Consider the following 21406-nt stretch of genomic DNA (forward strand, 5'->3'; position numbering starts at 1 on the left):
ATTATTCATGAATTGTACGATAATTTTGCTTCGTAATTTTTGTCGGTAATAACGGTTTTCCACATATGTGTATACTTTTAATTAACAATGTATTTTCATAGATTTGAAAATATATTCGTCAAATTTTTGAAATATTATATATCATAAATACTGAAATGTCGATAGACATAATTATGATTCTACGACTCATTGTCAGAGTCAGACCATAGAAAATAATACTCCGTCCGATTCGGCGCCAATCAGCGGCGAAATAAAGACAAATATGCATTGAAAGCCGGAAAAGTTTACGTCGCTTTTTTTTTGTAGTCGATCGGGCAAACTCGGGCTTACATTGGTTATTCTTCGCGATTGGACAGCGTCAAATAGGTTGGATTGAAAAATGTAAGGGATCGCTGAGGCGGAAACGGAACAGACAATCAGAAGCGGAAGCGCGAGTAGATGTCGAAGAATGTCGGAGCATCGTGGTGGAAACTACCCAAGAAACGTTGGAACTTTGACGCCAGCGGAGTGTATAAACTCGCGACTATTACCAGCGGTATACAGCGGAGAATACGCAAAGACGGAATGTCCGGATGCCAGTGATGCAAACGTAAATATAGCGCGCCCAATGCGTCTATCCAGGGTTATCAGCGTCGGTACGTTATAGAATCGGATTTCAACGTTGGAATTTCTTTCGGAATATTTCAAAGTTTTGCCGGAAGATGATAAAACTCAGTTTGAGAACGTGTTAATGTAGAATGTTTTTGTCGCATTAAATTTTAGGATTGTAGCATTTTCAATCGCACATTTATGAAATGTCGAATCGTCTATATTTTTTGAATTGCAAATGATTGTGAAAAGATTCTTTTCGCAGACTAAATTTTCGTGGTATAATTACACGAAGAAACTCCATTTCATCTAATTTCATCTAATTTCCTAATTTACTAACTTTTACCTCTTCGTAATTTTAATCCTGTGCAGTTGTATGTTGACTTGGATATGACAATATGTTGCCTATCGCATGATTCTTCAAGTATTTAAATCTGTACGCGATTATAATCGGCAAATTATATTTTTGGGATCTCCATAAATTCCTCCAAGTAATAAAAATCCCTTGATTCATGTTAGACAAGCTGATCGGATGAAACTGAGACAAAATACTTGATATTTGCTCATTTACTAGAAATTTGGACGGCAAAGAGTTAATTTAAAGAGTAACGATCTCCAGAAATGTTCTCTAAAACAAATCGACAATATATTCATGTTTAGATTTTCGTTTAATCATGATTAAGACTAAGCATAAGTAACATAGGATAGCTAGCTTATCTCTGAAGGAAGCGCAAGACTGTTTCAATTGTAGTTTGATTCAGGAATTCGCTCGTACGATGATGCGCGGCGTCGGATTAGAATGCCGTCGTTGTACGATTATCTTCCACCCGTCGTCATTATCGTTCGACACACACGAGCATGTGAGGAAACGCGCGCGACACGGAAGAGCGGAGCGCAATGTCGAGATGGAGAAAAGGCAGCACAAAGGAGAATCGGGCCATCGGAGCGTTAACCTCCGTCCAGATGATCCCTTTTTCTAACTGGAAGAAAAAGCGCGGACCCTCACGTTGAGATATTTTATTTGCTTCTGAAGAATTGCTAGCAAACGAAGATTGGAATGTTTCATGGCGCCTCATTTAGGCTACGCGGTCAGCGCTTTCAACGATTGTGCCTTCCTCTGTTTTCCTTTGTTCTCCAAGCGTGTATACGGTTATTTAAAAGAAATTAACTTTATCTTACAATTATGTACCTTTTCAATGTTTATTCTAGCTCCCTGCGCCAGCCAAATTAAAAAAAAAAACCCTAATTGTATTAAATTTCTTCTTTTCGATATGATTTTGGTGCGTCTCGTCGTACGTAGATATGCCGCATCGCGATTCGATAGTCGTATATCACGTATTTCGGACAGTAGCACACAAACGCGTCGTTTTCCCGAACGTGCCAAAATACTACACACGATAAACGGCCAGTTTCATTTCTCTTCCGTTTATAAAGTATCTAGTTGGCGCCCGCTCGTTTCAAATGCGAGCTGAATGAAGTATACACAATCAGGCATACCCTGTTGTCTTTATTCCAATATCAAAATATTGGCGGTTACGATTCTGAATAAGGTCTCCCCTAACTAGCTGGCAGCTGCTGTTGTTTTATTTCAACGTATTTGCCTCTACTTCATTCGATGGGAGAAAAGGAGAACATCCCTTGGTCGATCCAGACCGAAGAGACCGAGGCAGTATCCTCCCGCATACGGGCCTCTGTTGACTGAAAGTGACTTAAGTCAACGCCGCCCACGGTCTGGCACGCGGCCTCCAGCGCGCGCCAAGACGAAGAAGGATATATCGCGCGAGGGGATGAGAGATATATGGAGGACGTCATCGGGGGGGAATGTGGATCCGTACGAGCGACGGAGACGGTGGGCTGTCGGTGATGGAGTGCGAGGTGGCGAGGCCTGAAGGATGAGGTGCGACGACGACGGAATAAGCGGAACTGCGAGAGAGACGCGGCAGAGCGAGTGGCGGCGGCGAAGGGTTCAAGTATAAGGATACCGAGGCATGCGCCGTCCTATCATATTGATCTCGCCATAGTAACGATTCTCTCTTCTCCGGCAGCGATGCCGGGATGCACTATAGCCGCGGGAGGAAGAGGGATGCCGAGAGAGCGAGCAGCCGCGAGCGGGAGGGTTCGCGGAGAAGAGGGCGGGAGAAAGAGAGAGGGAAGAGAGGGCAGGCAGGTCGTACCGCATGGTGTACCACGCCACCCCACGATGCGCGGATGTGGGCCGCTGAGGGTTGAACGCGAGGGAGAGAGCGTGGGATGAAGCGCCGATGGGACGAAGAGAAAGGGGGTTACCGAGGCGGTCGGTAGAGGGGGGAGAAGGTATAGGTGACGAGAACAAGAGCGAGAAGGAAGAAGAGGGACGGAGAGGACTGCGAGAGACGGACAGCGTCGGTGATCGAGGTAGAACGATACGGAGAGAGAGGGAGGTGCAAAATGATGGAGAGGGGTGGGATCTAGACGCGCACGGCGACTAGCAGGTGTATATGCTGAACTAGACAAAGAAGATGGAAGCGAGAGAAGAAAAAAAAGACAGAGAAAGAGAGAGAGAGATAGAGAGAGACAGGCCGAAAGGGAAAAAGAGAAAACGCGAAGGACGGCGATATCGCGAGCAACCGAGACAGGGAAGGTGGTGAACGGTGGTGGTAGAGGCTACCACAGAGCTAGCGCCAAAGCGGGTTGAAGCGGCAGTACCGCGCGGCGCTGCAGCTAAATGAGAATCAGTCCAGCGTTGTTCGCCGGCGAGGCCGCACCTGACAACCCCCCATTGACGGGAGAGAGTGATACAGTAGGCTCCGCGACCGAGATTTAGAAAGAGTCTGTCCGACGTACGCTTATCCGTATAGCAGAAGGAAGAGACGTCAGGGATGTTCTCGCGGTGCTGCCGGTCGCACGCGTACCGAGACCCGCAGTACCGAGAGTGAACCTCTCTCCTTCCCCGTCGTTCACCATGACCCGATGCTGCGGCAGCCGAGCGAACGCGGGAAACCCGACGTACGGGACGTACCGATGATCGGACTGCGGATGCGTCCCTAAGCCCATTTTCTACGCACACATACACACAGAGCCACGCGAGAGATCTGCATCAAGCCCCCAGTGATCCCCAGTTGCGATCGCTGGCGATCGAAGCTCGACCGATATCCCTTGCTCGGCTGCTCGTGACCGACGGCGTGTCTGTCGGGAACTGTTCGCGAGATCGGAGTGAGAGAGGGACCCCGAGGTGGTAAACGGGATCCGCAGGCGAATCCAAATCGGAAGAGATGTCCGCGCTGCCCGACGATGCCGCGTTGTGGTGCAGGCTGTCCAGGCCATAGTGCACGCAGGTTGTGCCATCCGGTGCCGGATAGCGGCGTGCGACAGTACCGGGACATCGCTGCGTGGAGGCGGTCACGTGCCCCCGACGGAGCTAGGACGATGCACCTGGCGAGCCCGGTGCAGGCGCGACCGGGCGAGCCCTGAGGATTCACGATCGCTCCGTTCCCATCGCGCCGAGCGCGGCTCGCCGCCGGGGGACAGCTGATCTTCCGGGCGGTTCAGGTCGAGGTTCGTCCTCGCTCGACGCCGCCTGGCAACCACGTGCGAGGACGAGCGGACGAGCGGCGGTGAGGCGGCGGTGGCGGGGAGGGAAGTGGAGAAAATCGGCAACGTGGAGGAGGTGGTGCACGGCCGGGCGGTCATCGAGGAAGCAGCTACGTTCCGGCACCCCCTCGAACAAACATGAGACGTTCGTGGACGCTTGTCGCGGCGATAGCCCTGGCTGCATCGGGTGAGTGACTCCACTTTCAGGAGAGCGTCTCTGCCATTAGTCCGACATGTCCGTCCACATGAACCTTGATTGCGACGTGAACTCGTCCGCCGTACGTCTCGCTTAACCATCGGTCCGGCTCTCCTCATCCGTCAGGACGTTTCTTCGAGTTTTCACTGTGTCCCACTCCCACTCGTCCCTTCCACAAGTGTCCGTCGACGTCACGCGTCACTCGTTGCTCCGAACTTCCGTCTTTCTTTCTTTCTTTCCGACGCTGCGAACGTACGAAGCCGCAAAAACGATATGTATTTCACATATTTCATTATTACATCGATCTGTTCCCCTTTAGCATCGTTCTGGAGAATAATTAAAATCATCGCTGGACGGCTGACTAGTTTGAATAATAGCCAGTGGCGTCGACGTTTTTTTTTACGATTGGTAATATCATGGCAATTCGTTTCTATCACGCGATCTCTCGTTTTACGATTTGTTGATATTGATGCATGAAGACTCGTTCAGCTTGCGATTGAAAATATATCAATACTACGATTCGGATCGGTGAATTTTGATTCTAATGCAAATCGACAGTTTCGATCAGAAGTTTACTGCTCTCTAGAATTTTATGTATCTTCACGATCTTTTGTTAGTTATATATGCGAAAGCATGGAAGATCGGCCGACTTGTCGAGTATATGTGAAATTCTTCAAGTTTGAAGTTTCCAATTTCGCGCGAATCCTGATTGCAATTAATCATCTGTTCGTACCAGTTTCATTTTTAGAATTCGCGCGAGGCTTCTATTCGTAAACAGATAAATTTCTTCAAGTTTGCTCGAAGAAATTGCTATATCAGCAAGTTTTGTTTATACGAGTGCACTCTTGCTATGATTTCTTTAACATTATTTTCCAGGTGACGAGAGAACGATTCACTTGAGCTAGGAAAATCTCTTCAATTTCGTTGTTTATATACGAGAAATACTTTTCCATTTCGCGATGATCTCCGTTATTCGTTCGCCCCGAAACTCAGATTCGCACTTCGTTTCCGAAATGTCGCGCCGGGCGGTTAAACATCACGGTTGCCGGCCCCGGGTTACGAAAGAGGGCGAATTTCGCTTTCCGGGCGTGGATGTTGATCGCGATCCTTCATCTCTTCGACGTCGGTCTCTCACTTTCGGGATCGGCGCGAGCGATCCTCGTCGAGTTTTCGAGCTTTGAATGGAGCGGGCACAGATGTAGAGCGCCCGCAATCCCGGGAGGAGAAACAGGGCGGAGGAGGGGAGGCAGGGGGGTTGGGGAGGGAAGGAGGGTGGACGCAGCGTTTCAATATTGACGTCAACCCGCGACGCGCTTCCAGAGCGACGCGATGTCTCGCGCCTCGTTAGCGGCACGTTGATGCCGCCAGCTGGAAAGTCAAAACGCGCGCGCGTTGTCGCGTCGCGCGCCAAATCGGCATCGCACAAATATTTGCGCGTTGCGCCAATCGTGTTTTTATTGCGTTGAACCGGAGCTCGCGATCGCGTTATCTTTGACGCGCCTTCGCGTCGCGTCGCGTCGCCTTCGCCTTCACGTCGTCTTTCGAAATGGAAGAATAGCACGGATCGCGTTATTCGCGGATGAATCTCGGAAATGTGGAATGTACAGCTTTTAAAATTAACCAAACAAATGTAGACTGTCCACCGTTGTGTGACGATACATTATTATACAGAAGATATATTATGATTAAAGATTCACACCCTTTTTTTATCTTCTCTTTCAATATAATCTTTCCAAATAAATTGTATCGTTTAAAAAAAGTAGAAAATGATACGTTATAGTTGCAAAAGCATTCCGACTCTTCAGAAATACTAATAATGAGATACATATTCCGAACTGACAATTTCCCTTTTTTTTTAATATTGTAGAATTTAAGCATTTGGTTCAACAACCTCTTCATTTAAAAATAATCTCTGAATCTCTTTCAGTTTTAAATTTATTACGATCGTGTCGTTCGAAATAGTAGTAATAAATTTGAGCGGAATATAAATTGCCGCTTCCTCCCGTTCCGCGTTGTGAAACGTTAATTAATTGCAACGTGCCTGTTAAAAATAATAATCGTTCAATTCTGATGCGTTCCGCATTCAATCGCGCTCGCGATGCCGTGAATATTTTTACGTACGAAAACAACACGAAAATTCCATTATGAATGTCCGTCGCGCGTGTTGATCGAGACCGAATGGAAACATTCCCGTGCTGCAGTCGCGGCACACGTCAAAAGCTGTCTCCACCTGCACTACCAAATTGTGCATGTTAGCCCCGTGTAAAATGTAAATTAGGAAGTTACCCACCTCGTCCACGCGTGTCCGGGGATCGTTCTGTCATGACGTATCGTGTTGATTAATTAGCATCCCACCGCCGCGCCGGCTGGCAACGCAGTTGGCCGTGCTGGTGCAACCGGCGCCGTTGCAGACGTCGCCTCGTCGGAATGAAAATGGTTGCAAAAATCGTAGTCACTCCACGCCGCAAGAAAGCACGGGAAGTGTTCTTCTCTCCAAGTGATTAACGCGTGCTTTCGTCTGGTCGATCGATCGCTACTCCGAGAAAAATCTGCGGATGTTAAACGAGACGTCTTTGTACGCGACACGAAAACTTTTTTCGGTAGAAGTTAACGGAAATTGTTTCAAATTAATTAAAATATCAATTTTATCGGCTGACTTAATATTTATCAAATCTTTGCGATTTTTTAAAATTTGTTTTTGTAAAAAAATATATTGAAGCGATTTGTGAGATTCGAATTCAAGAGGTTCCTCGATGCAATACGTTGATTAATTTGAGTCCTATATGCTACGAACCATTCGTTCATCTTCGTTGTTTTGACAGACAACTACATTATATGCAGGCTAAGTCATTTATCTCGAATATTTTAAATATTTTCGCAGGATATTCATTGTTTTCGAAGAATAGATTTTGTATTGCTGCATGTGGGGTATAAAATTCTTTTTCATTTTTTTATGCCTTTGTTGAGTGCGTACATGAATGTATCTGAAAGTTTATTCTTGGTTTGAAAGTTTATTTTTGTTTATTTTGTTTGAAAGTTTATTTTTTGAAAAAATATATATTCTAGAAAATGAAAAAAATGCTCGACTTTTTTTAAAAACCTGTATTTATATTGCATTTATTCGATCTACGTATTAATTTGTACAAAAATGATAAAGACTTTCAGATCTATAATTATTCAATGACAGACGGTTATAACAGTGTGAAATTAAAAGTTTTAGAAATTGACCTAAAATTGTTTTATTTACTGTACATATATTTCCGATCCACTTTCTGGACTCTGAGAAATATCAATTTTTATAATTTGAGATATATAATTATCTCCGGAAATAAACCTGGTCGAAAGGAGATTTATAAATAACAAATAAAGGAAAGAAACATATAATGGCATATATGAATCAAACTGAAATTGAATCTGAATCTCTTTATAAATTTCTAATGTTACAAACGTAATATATTTTATTATTTCTTTCATTCTATAAAAAGATGAATTTACAAGATTTTAATGACACTTTGTCAATTAATTATAAACCTACGCTAGTTCATTCGTTTATCTTCGTTCATTCGGGGAACAATTACGCCTACTGAGGCTTCTGATAATTGCTGACCTATCCACCCACGCGGCACCAGATCGTGCGTTCGTAGTAATCGTAGTAATATAGCAAATGGAGGAAAGAATGGCGAGGAAGCATGAGACATCAAAATCTCTTGAGCTACTCATATAAATTCTTTGATAGCAACATTTTCTGTAATCATTTCCGTAATATTCCCATTGTATTATTCCTCATTACATCTATATATTTTCTGAAATATTTTTGAGACATGATTACGACTCGACCAAGCTGAAAGAACATCACGCGAAGATAGTGTTTTAGAATACGCAATTATTAAAGACGAATTTTTTTCGAGAAACACCGAGATTCGTCAGGCGAAGTGAATTCCTCCGCAGGGATTTTCCTCGAACGGACTTTCAAGAATGTCTAAAATTTTCAAGCAACAGCACAGTTTCCCCGCAGAGCTTTCTAGAGCGGATTACACAAAAATTTCGGAATTACCGCGGCAAAGTCTAGAAGTTAAAAATAACATAGACAAAAACTTTCGGGATTATTCTGTCTGTATCTGGCAATCTCTCCGTATACGGAACACGTGAACGGTGTAATAATTACAGACTGTTACAAGGTAAAAGTGGTATCGTGAAAGTGAAAGGATATATATATATATGCATACTAATTAATTGCACTTCCCTTTAACGACAGTACCTACAGAAATATTCAAGAATAATTAATTTATTAATTAATTTCAAACTGCTAGTCACAGATTTGTTTTCGGATACTTTGCACATGACATAAATGGAACAGCAGTACAGAAATAATACCACTTTTCCGAGCGTGTTCGAAGTGTTAATAATTGATGTTATTTCTTTACCGTCCAAAAATTATCGCATCTGCAACATTCTCTTTTGAACTTTGAACCTTTTTAGTTAGTTGAACGATGAAGAGCTAGCTTGAAAAAAATTGAATAATATCGTTTTTAAAAATTGCATGTTCTAAAACATTATCTTCGCGTGATATTCTTTCAGCTTGTTCGAAACATAATTATGTCTCAAAAATATTTCAGAAAATAGATTAAAAAAAAATCAAATATATCAATCATGTGTGTGAGGAAACGTCCTGGACACCCTGTGTGTTATTTCACGTTACTTAGAAATAGTAAAATTTGTTATACTACACTCTTGGATAAAAAACATGCGATAATTGCAAAGAGTATTATGACGAAATAGGCACCATATGTATCATATTGAATTTTCCTAAGTTGTCGAATAATCAACGGTGGACATATATTCACGTCGCAAACGATTTAACCTTTCCCCTGTACTTTCACTGCTCTATACCTTTCTCTTTACCTTTCTATCTTATCCTTATTAATAATCCTACATATAAGAGTTTTGTAGTAAAATACTTGAAACATTCTCTATGAAAGAAAAACTATATTTATATTATATTTTATTATAATATATAAATATAAATTTTAAATTATGCACGTAGAATATATCTTCTAGACTAATTTTACTATATATCCTATTTTTGTAATATTGAATTGTATAATTATATTAAGGTAATAAATCACAATACTTAAATTTCAAAAAGTCAATTTTATGATACAAAACATGGGTTAATAAAAAAATACCCGACAAAATGCATTTATACTGTTATTAATTGTGTATAAGATATTTATAAAACAAATTCTTACAATTTAATGAGAGAGTTCAGTAGCTAAAAGAGATTCCTATAAATATATAACCGAAAATATTTGATTGGAAATTTAACTAATATAATAAATATATATATAAACTAATAATAAAACTGTATCGGTCACAAGTGGTATTATTAATTTCTTCTCTTCCTGCTCGAACAAACTTCTATTCATTGAATTAATAATTGCCAATATTTTTTAAGCATTTCTGAGATGTTACAAGTTATCGCGAATAAATGTTAGATACAACCCCAGAGCGCATTTAATAAAGCATTACGGGCCGATGTTTATTGGAAACTTTTTCCGTTTACTCTCTCGACTCCCTCAATACATTGTAAAGAAACTTGACTGTAAACTTGAGAGACATATAAAGACGCTGTATACATCTAACTCGTTCTTGAGAAAAATTCGTTAGAGATTCTTATACTGTTACGATCGTAACAGGACCCATGCGAATCGGGCGCATCGCGACATTCAATCGGGTAACTCACGTGTCGTTCGCCGCATCGTCTCGTGTCACAGTAGTCTCCAGACAAATCTAGGGATGCTTAAAAATTCACAAAACACCCATATTTTTAATCTAAATATCGAGTACAAGAAGTATCGATACTCTACTTCCATCCTTCCAATTTTATTTTTAAATATATTAATGTTATTACATTGTCAGCACTGTGTTTTGCTACTTAATTCTTAATATTCTATCTCTAATGTCGTCGGATAAGTATTCATACTATCTGACGCTTGTTCCAAGAGTTCCAAGGGTATCAAGTGCCTCATCAATATCTGTATGTTCCTAGAAAGTATCGAATCTCAAGTATAGTTCCAATACTTCCAGTTCGATATTGATACTTTTCAAGTGTAGCCCCTGGGGATTATGTAGGATATCTGAGATCTAGCAAGGCATCTTATTAGGTTGTTTGATCCAATCTAGACTTGATTCTTCTTGAGCAACAAGCCGAGGAGATCATTGTAATTTGTTCGACGTTTTCAACTTTCAATATTAAATAATCTAATCAAATATGTTCGTTCCCCAGCATTTTTATTCGAGAAGAGCCGATTCTAAATCAGTGAAGAAACGTACGAAAGGTGTCTTGTTAGCCTGAGAGGTTCCGTAACAAAAGATAGATATTCAAATATGTTATATATTTGAGAATAAAATAAATGCAGAAAATTTTTGGCATCATGAACTTATCAAGAGAGTGTCGATACTACGACACACTGGCCAAGCCAGCATAAAGCATCCCTAGATGTCCCATGCCGTGCGACCTGCAGCGGGGTGCACGCAGATGCGTGGGCGTGCGGACGTGGGCGTGCAATGCAGCGCCGGAGAGTTATCGAACGCGCAGCTGGCCGAGGAAGAAGACACTTCACGCTCGCACGTGCGCGCACGCACGCACCGCACGGCTACACGCACTCGTCAACCCGCTTGCACACATACGCGCGCGTATCACGGAGCCGTCCGCCAGCAAAATCGGCCATCTCTCCCAAAACCCGCAATTATTGACAGGGAAATCGTACGTATATATGTGTGCGCGCGCGAGACAGCCGTACCGATATCAACGCCAAGGATCTCGCGTAATCTCGATTCGCACCTCTAATTTGGGTAACGTAAAAGCTCTTACGAGATATTTCGCGGATTCGGAAATTGATTATCGCATAAATTAGATTTTCTTGAAATCTTAAGTTCAACTTGCACGCGAGAATTGTGTAAAATCAGAGATAACGTATAATGTATATCCTCGCCCTTAAAGTTAACGTGACGTAGGAGGGAGATTTCGGTTTTACTTTAAATCCGTGTAACTTCGATTATATTCTGTAGCAATTTAATAATATGAATTGCAGTAATAACAGTAGGTAATAAATTACTTACGTCATTTACATTAGTTGCTCGCGGAATGCTAATGATAATGATTCGGCCGAATGAATATATTTAATATGCTACAGTTCGTATAAATATGATCAACGATTTTAAACATAATATAAACACGTATGTATTAATTAAAGTTACACACTGTGTTATTAGCTGAAACGTGAGTCTTGCAAATTGCTGTGAAATTTTTCAGTTTAAATTGGTTCCTTACAATTGAATCTATTTGTTGGGACTGCATACACACAAATGTATTATGATTGTATTACGATTGCTGATTAAGAATGTATTTGAATTACGTATAGTTCAGTAATTAATAATGCTAAAATTAAAATAAATGAATGGTTTTTACGGTCTTTCGGACCGGAGAAAAGAGTGAGTTACTCTACGACAAAGTCACTCGCTCAAACATTAGATATCTTCTTTTATCCCGTCGTAAAAAAGTCGCACGACGAGTTTGAACGAGAATCCACGGCGAGTAAAAAATTTCCCGTAGAAAGTTTTGCGATGGAGATGGCCGGTTTCTAAACAGAGCGGACAACTTCTTCCCTTTCCCTCTCCGCTTCCCCCCCCGTCCTTTATCACTATCACCTTTCCGCTTCGTGAAATATCTTCGAATGTCTCTACCTCTCTACTTCTCTTCTCCTTTGCCTCACTCTCTCTTTCTCTCTGTCTGTCTCTGTCTTTCTCTCTCTCGACGAATTGCATGAGCGGACGCGCGATCTTATACGTATAAATAAACGAAAACTGTGCCAAACGTTGCGAGTAGCCCCCCGATGAAATCAGCCCCTACTAGCTACCTCAGTGTTTTTACGAGCGTGCCCGTCGCAGCCTGCGACGGAAACGCGGGGTGTCTGGCGTTGTCAATAAATGCACACGCCCGAAACTTGGCTCATTTTCTCTTTCTCACTCTGTCTCTCTCTGTCTCTTCGGTCCGGTGCCTGCCAATGAGAAAAAGGCGTAATTCGTTTGAGAACCGGACCGAGTATACTGAGTGATATACGCCGGGACCTTCTCCGAAGCCCAGATGAGCTATATAAATATTGACAGAAATCGGAAGGTATGAAGATGAAAGATTGGAATTGAACTGTCCAAAGACCTTTGAATGTACAAATAAAAGGGTCAAAGGTCTATGAAAGAACTTTGTAACGAATGATTCAAGAATTATATTCTAGCTTTCAATGACTAAGAAACTTTGTATATAGTGATTATTTAATATGATTATGACAATCTCGGAAACGTTATATATGTATGTGTTTTAGTGTGTTACATCATCGTGAGGAAATACGTTTTCGTATTTCGCCACTTGTGAAGAGAATCATTTGATATAATAAACACCGAATGATTTCAAGTGTCTGTTTGTGCGCGCATCTACTACTTCTCGAGTATGATGCGACATATGCAACTTATACTACTCGCAGGGATACAAAGAGGTATATAGGGAGACATGAAATAAGCTTCGTGAAATGAAGCAAAATTGCAAGATATGAAAATTGCAAAACGGCAAAGAGAGCTGAAATTTTTAAAACAGAATTTTAATGTATTTTTTTAAAGAAAATAATACATATTTAGCTCGAGTATCTTGCGATGCTTAACGTTTTCATCGTGACATACTTTCGTATAATCTCTTAATTCATATTAAAACTTAGCGTTAAATATGAATCACGTAATATTTCCAGCATCCAGCATCTCTCCAGCATCTTTAATATTCAATAAAAAGACACTTGAGCATGTAATTGTCGAAGCATCAAAAAGTGGCTAAGCCACATTAATAATTATTTCTTTATAATAATACACTGTTACCGTTATTAGATTTGTTTAATATTTAACGATATTTTTATTTGAAGTAGAGATATGTAAATCTAAATTTTCACTTTACCTGTTTTCTCGTAAAATAGAGGATATTTAAGGGATTTTTTTTTCCAGCCTTAACGATATATTCTTTAGTAATCAATTCGCGGCAAGTAACGCCGAGAAACCTGACTTGCCTTAACTGCGAATCTCGTTTGCTGTGCAACGAAACCTACCGTCATTATCATATTACACGGGCGCATCCTGTGCATGTTCCGCACCACGCGACCATCCCCCAACGGAAGACGCGTCGGTAGACGAGGAAACGAGCTCGGTCGATGGTAGCTTTCGCCATTTTCGCGCCACGGTATCGTTAAATTCTCGAACAATGCTTTGTTGATGCTCGCGTTTACGATTCATCTTTCATTCCCTATAAACTTCTTGCATTCTGTCGCGGACGTTCCATACTACGAAATTAGGCATTATTCGTATAAAATCATTTTTCAATAAATATATATTTTATTTATTTATTTTATTATTTACTTGTGGATATTTTATATCTTGGAAAAACCATTATTTTCGAATGATCTGTGATCTGTTCTTGTAATGCATCCTACATTTATTGTTTAGTTCGAAACAATTAATTCAAATGGAGGGTTACATTGTAATAATTTTTAATATTATTTATTTATTACTATAAAGGTGCCTTTTCATGCTGACGCTCGACGCTCGATTTGGGCGTCAAACTTGATCACGTGATAGGTCACGTGACAGTCTTTTTAATTCCAGCGTCAAATGGCAAAAGCTCAACTGTGTTCAGCTTTGACGCTTGACGCTCGTTTCAGTCAATTGCTTGTTTTGACGCTCGCATATTTGATGCTATTTCGCCTTCTTACCGATGAAGTTGGTCACGTGACCAGTTTTGACGCCCTAAATCAAGCGTCGAGCGTCAGCATGAAAAGGCCCCTTAAACAGGCCCCTCTAACAATCAGTTGTTTTCACGATAAAGATAAAATAATTCAGATTAAAACTATCTTATCTGAGTGTGTTCTACGTTGTGTTAAAAAAAAAGAAAAAAAAAGATTCGAATTGATATGATTCTCTTTCTCTCTCCCCTCACTCGCTCCTTTTCACTTTCTGTCTTTCCAGGTTGGTATTGTCACTGAGAATGTCTCGCGGCATTTATTGGCTTCGGATTAACAATGTTCTAAACTATTTCAGTCGACGTAACGCAGCGCGACTTGCTATTGTGTCTTACCGCGCGCAGTGCGATCTCGCTCTTCGTTTAGCGATAGAACTTTGCCGCTGACGACGACAATACTCTTGTCGTTGTCGTCGTCATCCCCTTCGCAAAACTGATATCAGGTAATTTCGATATCAGGGAATTTCTTCGCGAGTAAAACGCTCGAGAGATGTGTAACGTTATATCGTCAATTACAAGAAACGCTAGCTGTATTAAAAAAAATATAAATAAAAAAAAAGAAAATTGTAAAATAAATCAAAAAATCAAACTAGCATGAGGATTTATACGTAAAATCTAACTAGGAAGATATGAGAACACTGACGTTAATTGACGACAATCGGTTCACTGCATTTCTGTTCTATCTGTGTTTGCATTACAGCTACAACTATGATCAAAGAACAGACAGGCGCCTATCAATCAGATGAGTGCTAACGAACCGAATATGTTAGTGTAACTGATCTCAAATCTGAGCGAGGTGGTTTTTGAAAATGACCGTATCATAGACTGCGCATTGTTATCAATTGCCTGCGATAGCCGGGCTCTACAATTGACACTGTTATACGACATCTTTGTGCAGCGGCACGCCAACGGGCCGCTTTGATTGGAGTTGTTGCCGAGACGGCAACAATCGAGTGTCTTAGACCGAATACCGTGGACGACTTTGACCGGATAACTGTGTGTGTCGTGCTTCCTAAATGGTCCTGTGTCGCGAGTTACGGGGTAAGCACACAGCGGGAAGGCTTAGCGCAGGAACGACTTTGGTGTTTGCGGCAAGCAATCTTGCCGGGCAAATTAGTGCTCGAGTTGATTATCTTTCGCAATCAAATCGTTAGAAGGGCCAAGGGGCGCCTATCCTTCTGCACCATTATTTATGTCGCCGGCGAGATTAATCGTGTGGCAATGGAGATTAGATTACTTTTGTGGGAATGGGGGATTTCTGTGTAGAGAAGTAGGTATATAGGGAGACTTATTCTAAAATGATTTCCGTATACGGTTCGCGTAAAATGATTTATTTCATACGAGTCAGATTATCACGTAGATTTTCTATCTGGAAAATAGAGATATTGAAGATAGTAACAATGAGTAATATTTATAAAATGTTTATCAACTTTTTTGACTAATTATTTCGTTACTTTAAGTGTGGCGCTTTAAAATCCACATGATTTTCTTAGAAAATTATTACATTAAATAGCGATTCGATTATTTTATTATTTGTGAATACCCCCATAAAATTCATATTACAGCTTTGTTATAGCATAACAAATGTCTGCATTAAATTGTTCAAAAACAAAAATACGTAATCAATAAATGTACATTTTTTTTAAACTCTAATTTTTGCGTTCTTGAAGAATTTATAATATTCTTCTATAAGGAAGTTGCAAGAAAGTGAATTGTTAATGCAGTTTGCGGTTACGAACAGAGCTATCTTAATTTTTCACACTACAACGATCCGATAACAAGGACGCTTTGGCACTGATTGTCTAATACGTTTTATAAAAACATTCGATGCGTTACGAATTCATACAGAGTCGCGTTATAGCAGCACCTCGGCGTAATCATCTGACCGTCTAATAACACGAACAGAAATAAATGCCAGACAGTTCGATTCGACAATTCTATTAAACAAGGACGGACCCCTATGAATAATCCATATAGTCACCTTCTACCTCCATTTGTTGCAAAAAAAGTATTCCCGATGCAAGATATTATTTATCCGAATGATATCTTCATTTGCTGGCTAATAACAGCATCGAGAAATATCTCTTTGAAATATTTCGAGAGATATCTCCTGAAGTCTTTAGTGGTCTTGACACCATCTTCGCTCATTCAAAAAATGTCAAGAATATTTATTTTTTCAATGTTAATACATTAGAGGTGTTTTCAAACATCGTATGTAAGAGCTTTTTAAATTATAATATTTACGACAAGAAAAATAAATAAAATAAATTTTCTCAGAAATATACATTTTTTATTTTTACGAATATATATGACGTATATTATACTTAATGCTATATATATTCGAGTAATGTATGACTCGTTGCTCGTCACTTAAAATTCTGCGCTGGGAAATAATATCCGGCAACTCCGGCATTTTATTCCAAACGAGAACGTAAAATTAGCCGTCGACCGGCGGACGACAGGTCTTTCCATTCTCGAATTCTCGAGGCGTTCGCCAAAGTTTCACGTGAGAAGCGGTAATGGGAGCAATATAAGCAAACGGGGTTATAGTCTCGGCGGGTTTTGGAAGAGGCTTTATCGTCGTTTAGGCGATGCAACAGCTTGCAATTTAACGTCGTTGGATTTGCAGCTGGATCATCCGTGTATGGGTGCGCGATGCGAATACGATTATAGGCGTGCACATGGTTGCGCATAGCAAGAGGGATCTTCCTCTCCCTTTCTTTCGCTCAGGCTACACAAAAGGTGTACTGATATACCGGCGGTTACCGCGGTATTTATTCGTCGAGTGTCACATCCCGTCATTGTTCCTCTCGCCTCTCCCGTTATCGACGTTTTTGCACGCGCCTTTCCGCTAGAATGAATCTGAGACCGGCCCGTTATAACAGCCAAATTCTTTAGAGGACAAGGTAGGCTCGAGGAATGTACGATCGATAGCTTAGAATTTTGACGGAAATGAAAGATTTTTTTTTTGAAAGACGCTGTCGTTGTCCATCTTGATTCTTGCTAAAATTTATTCTTTATTACAGAATATGTTACTTTGCACGAAGTGTAAGCGCAATCCGATCAAATTAATTTTTTAAATTCTGCAAGAATTAATATTCAAAAGCTATCCTAAATTTTCTTAAATATTATCGAGTCTTCATGAGATATTATCTTTATTAGTATTACTAATGAAGCGAATAATGTGTGTGTGTGTGTGTGTGTGAGAGACCAAGTGCCATTGTCGGTTGGTACTTCATTATGATAATGGAGCCAACTTCTCCGTCAATCCTCCGAAAGCGTTAAGTAAGAGAAGATAAAAAAGAAGTAAACGCGGAATATATACACGTTATCTAGGCACCTCTGGGGTTGTCATTGATCGATGGACCACCGCTCCCCCGAGCGAGTAAATGATAAATAACTCATTTAGCAAGAAATATGGGCTCGCGCTTGATTCTTGCTAGCCCGGCCTCTCGGTTGCTATTGATAACCGGCGCGAGAGATGTGTGAATGGGTGCATTTGGGGGTTGAAGGGGGAGGAAGGTGGAAGCGGGGGGGAGGAAAAAGGGGCAGGTGGGCAAGAGTGGGCATCCATCGGCCGCCGTTCATCGACCGCCGCGCTCTCATACGAGAATTTAATTGTCAGCCATACGAAAGCGAACCGGTTATCGATTCTAATACGAGAACGTCTCTCTCTCTCTCTCTCTCTCTATCGGGCGAAGTGGGGCAAACCGCCGAGTGGTTTGCACGTGTTGCGCCTGCATCCCTCCAACTGCCGCCCTCTGGAATATTCTCTCTCTTTCTTGCTTTCTCTCTCTTTCGCTCTCTCTCTTTCTCTCTCTCTGGTGTCAGCCCTACACTCGCACGCTATCCATCGCGCTCGCTCTCTTTCCCCTTGGTCCTTTTTTTATCGGTTCTTCAAATTAAAATGCATCGTGGCATATTTAAGTTAATGCATTTATCTATATTCTTACGCGCAACTGGCGTACGAAATGCAATAAAATTATCCATAAAAATTATTTCATGTGTGGGATCTCTTATTCCATTTCTACCAGATCAACTGTTAATGGCGTTAACGGTGATAGAATCATTAAAGAATTTGAGATTGATTTTCCCTTAACGAGGAAACGTCCCCGGCAAATTTTTTTATTTATTCGTTCACAAATTTTTAATCCCCAACGTTCGATATTTTTGTAATTAACAATTAAGTTAAAATTAAGTTGCAAAACTCCGCTTGAAATTAAATGTAAAATAAAGTTGTATTTATTTCTCCCTGGGAAGCTTTATTAGTAAAAAATCCTTTGTCCTTAGTGGCGTATAAATTCAAAAACATTCTGATATAAGGGTCTTTGTCCTATTAGAAATTTATTATTAACCGTTGGTCTGACAGAAGAGGAATATAAAGAATTCGGTAGAAAATATTTCTTGGCAGAGAAAAAGGAAAAAATACTCGTCACGTATATGCGAGATAATGATTAAATATAATGAATAAAATGATCATAAGCCTTCATATCATAGTATATATAACACATATTTATAAAAATACACGTAATATATTTTTATTTATTATTTCTTACTATTATTATTATTATTTTTCAAAATATATATTTTTTTACATCATACATATTACTCTTGATAAATAGGTAATAATTATAGTGTAATAATAGCGAAAATATTTATTCGTTTTAATGCTTAGCCATATTATTTATTCGAATTTTATCGCGCGTTGATGGTAATTTCACGCGGTTTATATAACCGAGGTATAGTGGCTAGCTTAGTGCTCTTAAGGGATCTGTATTCTCAAATATATAGATATATATATATACACACACACACACACACACATAATAAAATTCTCTCTCTTTTCATTCCTATTTATCTCTATTTATCTCTATTTATCTCATTTCTCTATTTATTCCGCTGCCTTCTTGCTATTATGCGGTATTGTCGTTTTTCACGCAATCGCGAAAAAATATATTTTAGATTAATATTTTTAAAGTTATCGAAAGTCTATTATCTATTATTAATGGTAAACGAAGCACTTACACGCTGCTAGTAGATTGCTGACACTCTATAGATTGCTCTAGATCATTAAATTATTATTTAACTCTCTCTGTGTAATCTTTTTCAATTCTTCTATTCTTATTCTAATTGTAAGTTTTCTTCTCAGATACACAGAGAGAATTTTCTCTTAGAATTTACCGTGAAAATCATGGTAATTGTGGGACAACACGTATTACGAAGAATTTTATGCAAGCTATTCTGATTAATATCTATTACAGTAAAATATAAAATGTTTAATTAATTTTGCTAAAATATATAGTAAAATTTCAATAATTTTTCAAAAATGACCAATCTGCTTGGTAATTTTTATTATGTAGTTTGTAAAATGTTTTTTGTATACTTCAAAAATGTCTATTGTTACCGATAATATTTGATTGGTTGCCAAGTTGTCCCAAGTTTGTAGTGAATTTAACGGTAAAATATAACAAAAAATTCTCTCCGTGTATTTGATTAATTCTTGCAAACCTGGAATATTGAGATTCCTCTGGTTATGCTAGAAATCACGTATATCTATTTACACATTTTGTAAATTAATAATGTATATAATGTCTCCATCAAATAAAAATTGGTTGCAAGCGCGGATCCTGCTGATTTTATTTACGACTCATCGCTCGTTGCGTGACCTAACTGTTCATATAATTTTCGAGAAACGCGGAGATTATGAAGATTTTTTCATCAGAATTTTTCGAAGACTGATAACCCGACGAGCGGTATTATGTAAAGCGATTATAATCTTCGCTTTTTTATACCACCTATATACCCGCTGGATATACTCCGCCGTCGCAAGGCCGAAAAAAAGTAATACGCGAAGAATGAGGTCAACGCAGAATTCAAAAAAAGCTTACTGCAGCACCGCGTCGATAAAACGTAACCATTTCTCCGCCGCTCATTTAACCCTTTCCAATATAATTATACGCGTAATGTCAAAGGAACCCATTATGTAGGATTTATCGGAATAAATATCGATGTGTCTGACATGAAGGATGATTTACAGCGGAATCTGGTTACCGGGGAACTTGATCGAAGTTCTAATTGAGTTTGTTGCTGCTGAAATTATGCCACATCGAATTGTCTACGTCAAATTGAAGTATCTTGTATCCTTGCTTTGGATGAAATCGGAGCGAGGAGTCTTGTAACTCTCCTCCATCGCGCCTTCTGGCAGACAGCAAATTATCTGACAGGAGAGCTCGAAACTCGTCATGAGCCAAAGAAATATGTAGTCTCGCGATATAGATTTACTCTAACTTTTCCACTTGTTCTAATTTATTAAATCACGTAGAAAAATAATAATGTACAATAGATCCGTCGGGAAGGCAACGGAAATTAAACGTGGAAGACCGATGGACTTGTAAATTCACAACTTATTCGAATAATACAAGCGAACAAGCATAGCGTTGAAACGGACGTAGAACGTCTTGCGAATATAACTATACATTAATATCATAATACGGAATTTTTCTTCTTCGTATAACTTCCTAATAGCGTAGAACGGAGACGTGGGATAGATGTGTCTAAAGTTTTAATGTATACAGTTATACTCTCTCTCTCTCTCTCTCTCTCTCTCTCTCTCTCTCTCTCTCTTCATAGAGAGCTCCCAACTCGGGAGAAGGAGAGAGAAAGAGAGAAAACAAATTACGTTGGATTCGTGTGAGACGAGAGATTGATGATGCGCGGTTTTCGCGCATCGCGCTGATTCGAAGCGCGACGATGAAAGGAAAAAGGATAACGAGAGCGCAGAAACTTGCAGCTATATTCCCGTCTCCAGGAGTGTCAAGGGTCGCTGACTCCCCGGCTGCTGTCGCTGCTATTACTGAGAGAGCCGCGCGCTTTCGTGCCGTTCTCTCGAAGACCGCCGTCGTCACGCGACGATCGATCCGGTCGCGGCACCGCGCGGGCATCGCGGGCTCAGACAGACAGACAGACAGACGGACGGACAGACAGACAGACACGCGGATTGCAGTCGAATGCACGCCCGGGCGAAGCGGAATGCCGTCCTCCGATGCGACCATCGAACGCAACCGCGATTCTCGCCGCATGACCTCGCCGCCGCGCGTCGAGACGACTCTAGAAACGCCGGGATTAGTCGAAGTCGATTGAAGTCGATCTGTTCGGTTCGATAGGGAAGCACGAATGCTTTTTATAATTATTGAGCTTCATTGTGCGCATACGGGATATTG

At 40.5% G+C, this 21406-nt stretch overlaps 1 protein-coding gene and 1 long non-coding RNA gene across 5 annotated transcripts in view; one reads left to right on the top strand and one right to left on the bottom strand.

Annotated features, from left to right (window-relative positions):
• Positions 1-4153: 4153 nt before the first annotated feature.
• The window catches only part of Nachra7 (nicotinic acetylcholine receptor alpha7 subunit), a 194668-nt gene continuing 177415 nt past the window's right edge, over positions 4154-21406 (top strand). For 2 of the 3 annotated variants that reach the window (XR_013256897.1, XM_077405908.1), the window contains exon 1: positions 4154-4345. Coding sequence is in view for 1 of the 3 variants with exons in the window: in XM_077405908.1 (XP_077262034.1) it covers positions 4297-4345 (49 nt within the window). In the remaining 2 variants the exon portion in view is untranslated. The remainder of the gene's footprint in view (positions 4346-21406) is intronic. The other variant, XM_077405909.1, reaches the window with a different exon arrangement.
• The window catches only part of LOC143897324 (uncharacterized), a 164980-nt gene continuing 149212 nt past the window's right edge, over positions 5639-21406 (bottom strand). For both annotated transcript variants that reach the window (XR_013256899.1, XR_013256898.1), the window contains exon 7: positions 5639-6903. This is a non-coding gene — a long non-coding RNA (uncharacterized LOC143897324). The remainder of the gene's footprint in view (positions 6904-21406) is intronic.

Source organism: Temnothorax americanus, unplaced genomic scaffold, assembly GCF_048541705.1.
Source record: "Temnothorax americanus isolate GAGA-0224 unplaced genomic scaffold, ASM4854170v1 Scaffold20, whole genome shotgun sequence".
NCBI lineage: Eukaryota > Metazoa > Arthropoda > Insecta > Hymenoptera > Formicidae > Temnothorax > Temnothorax americanus.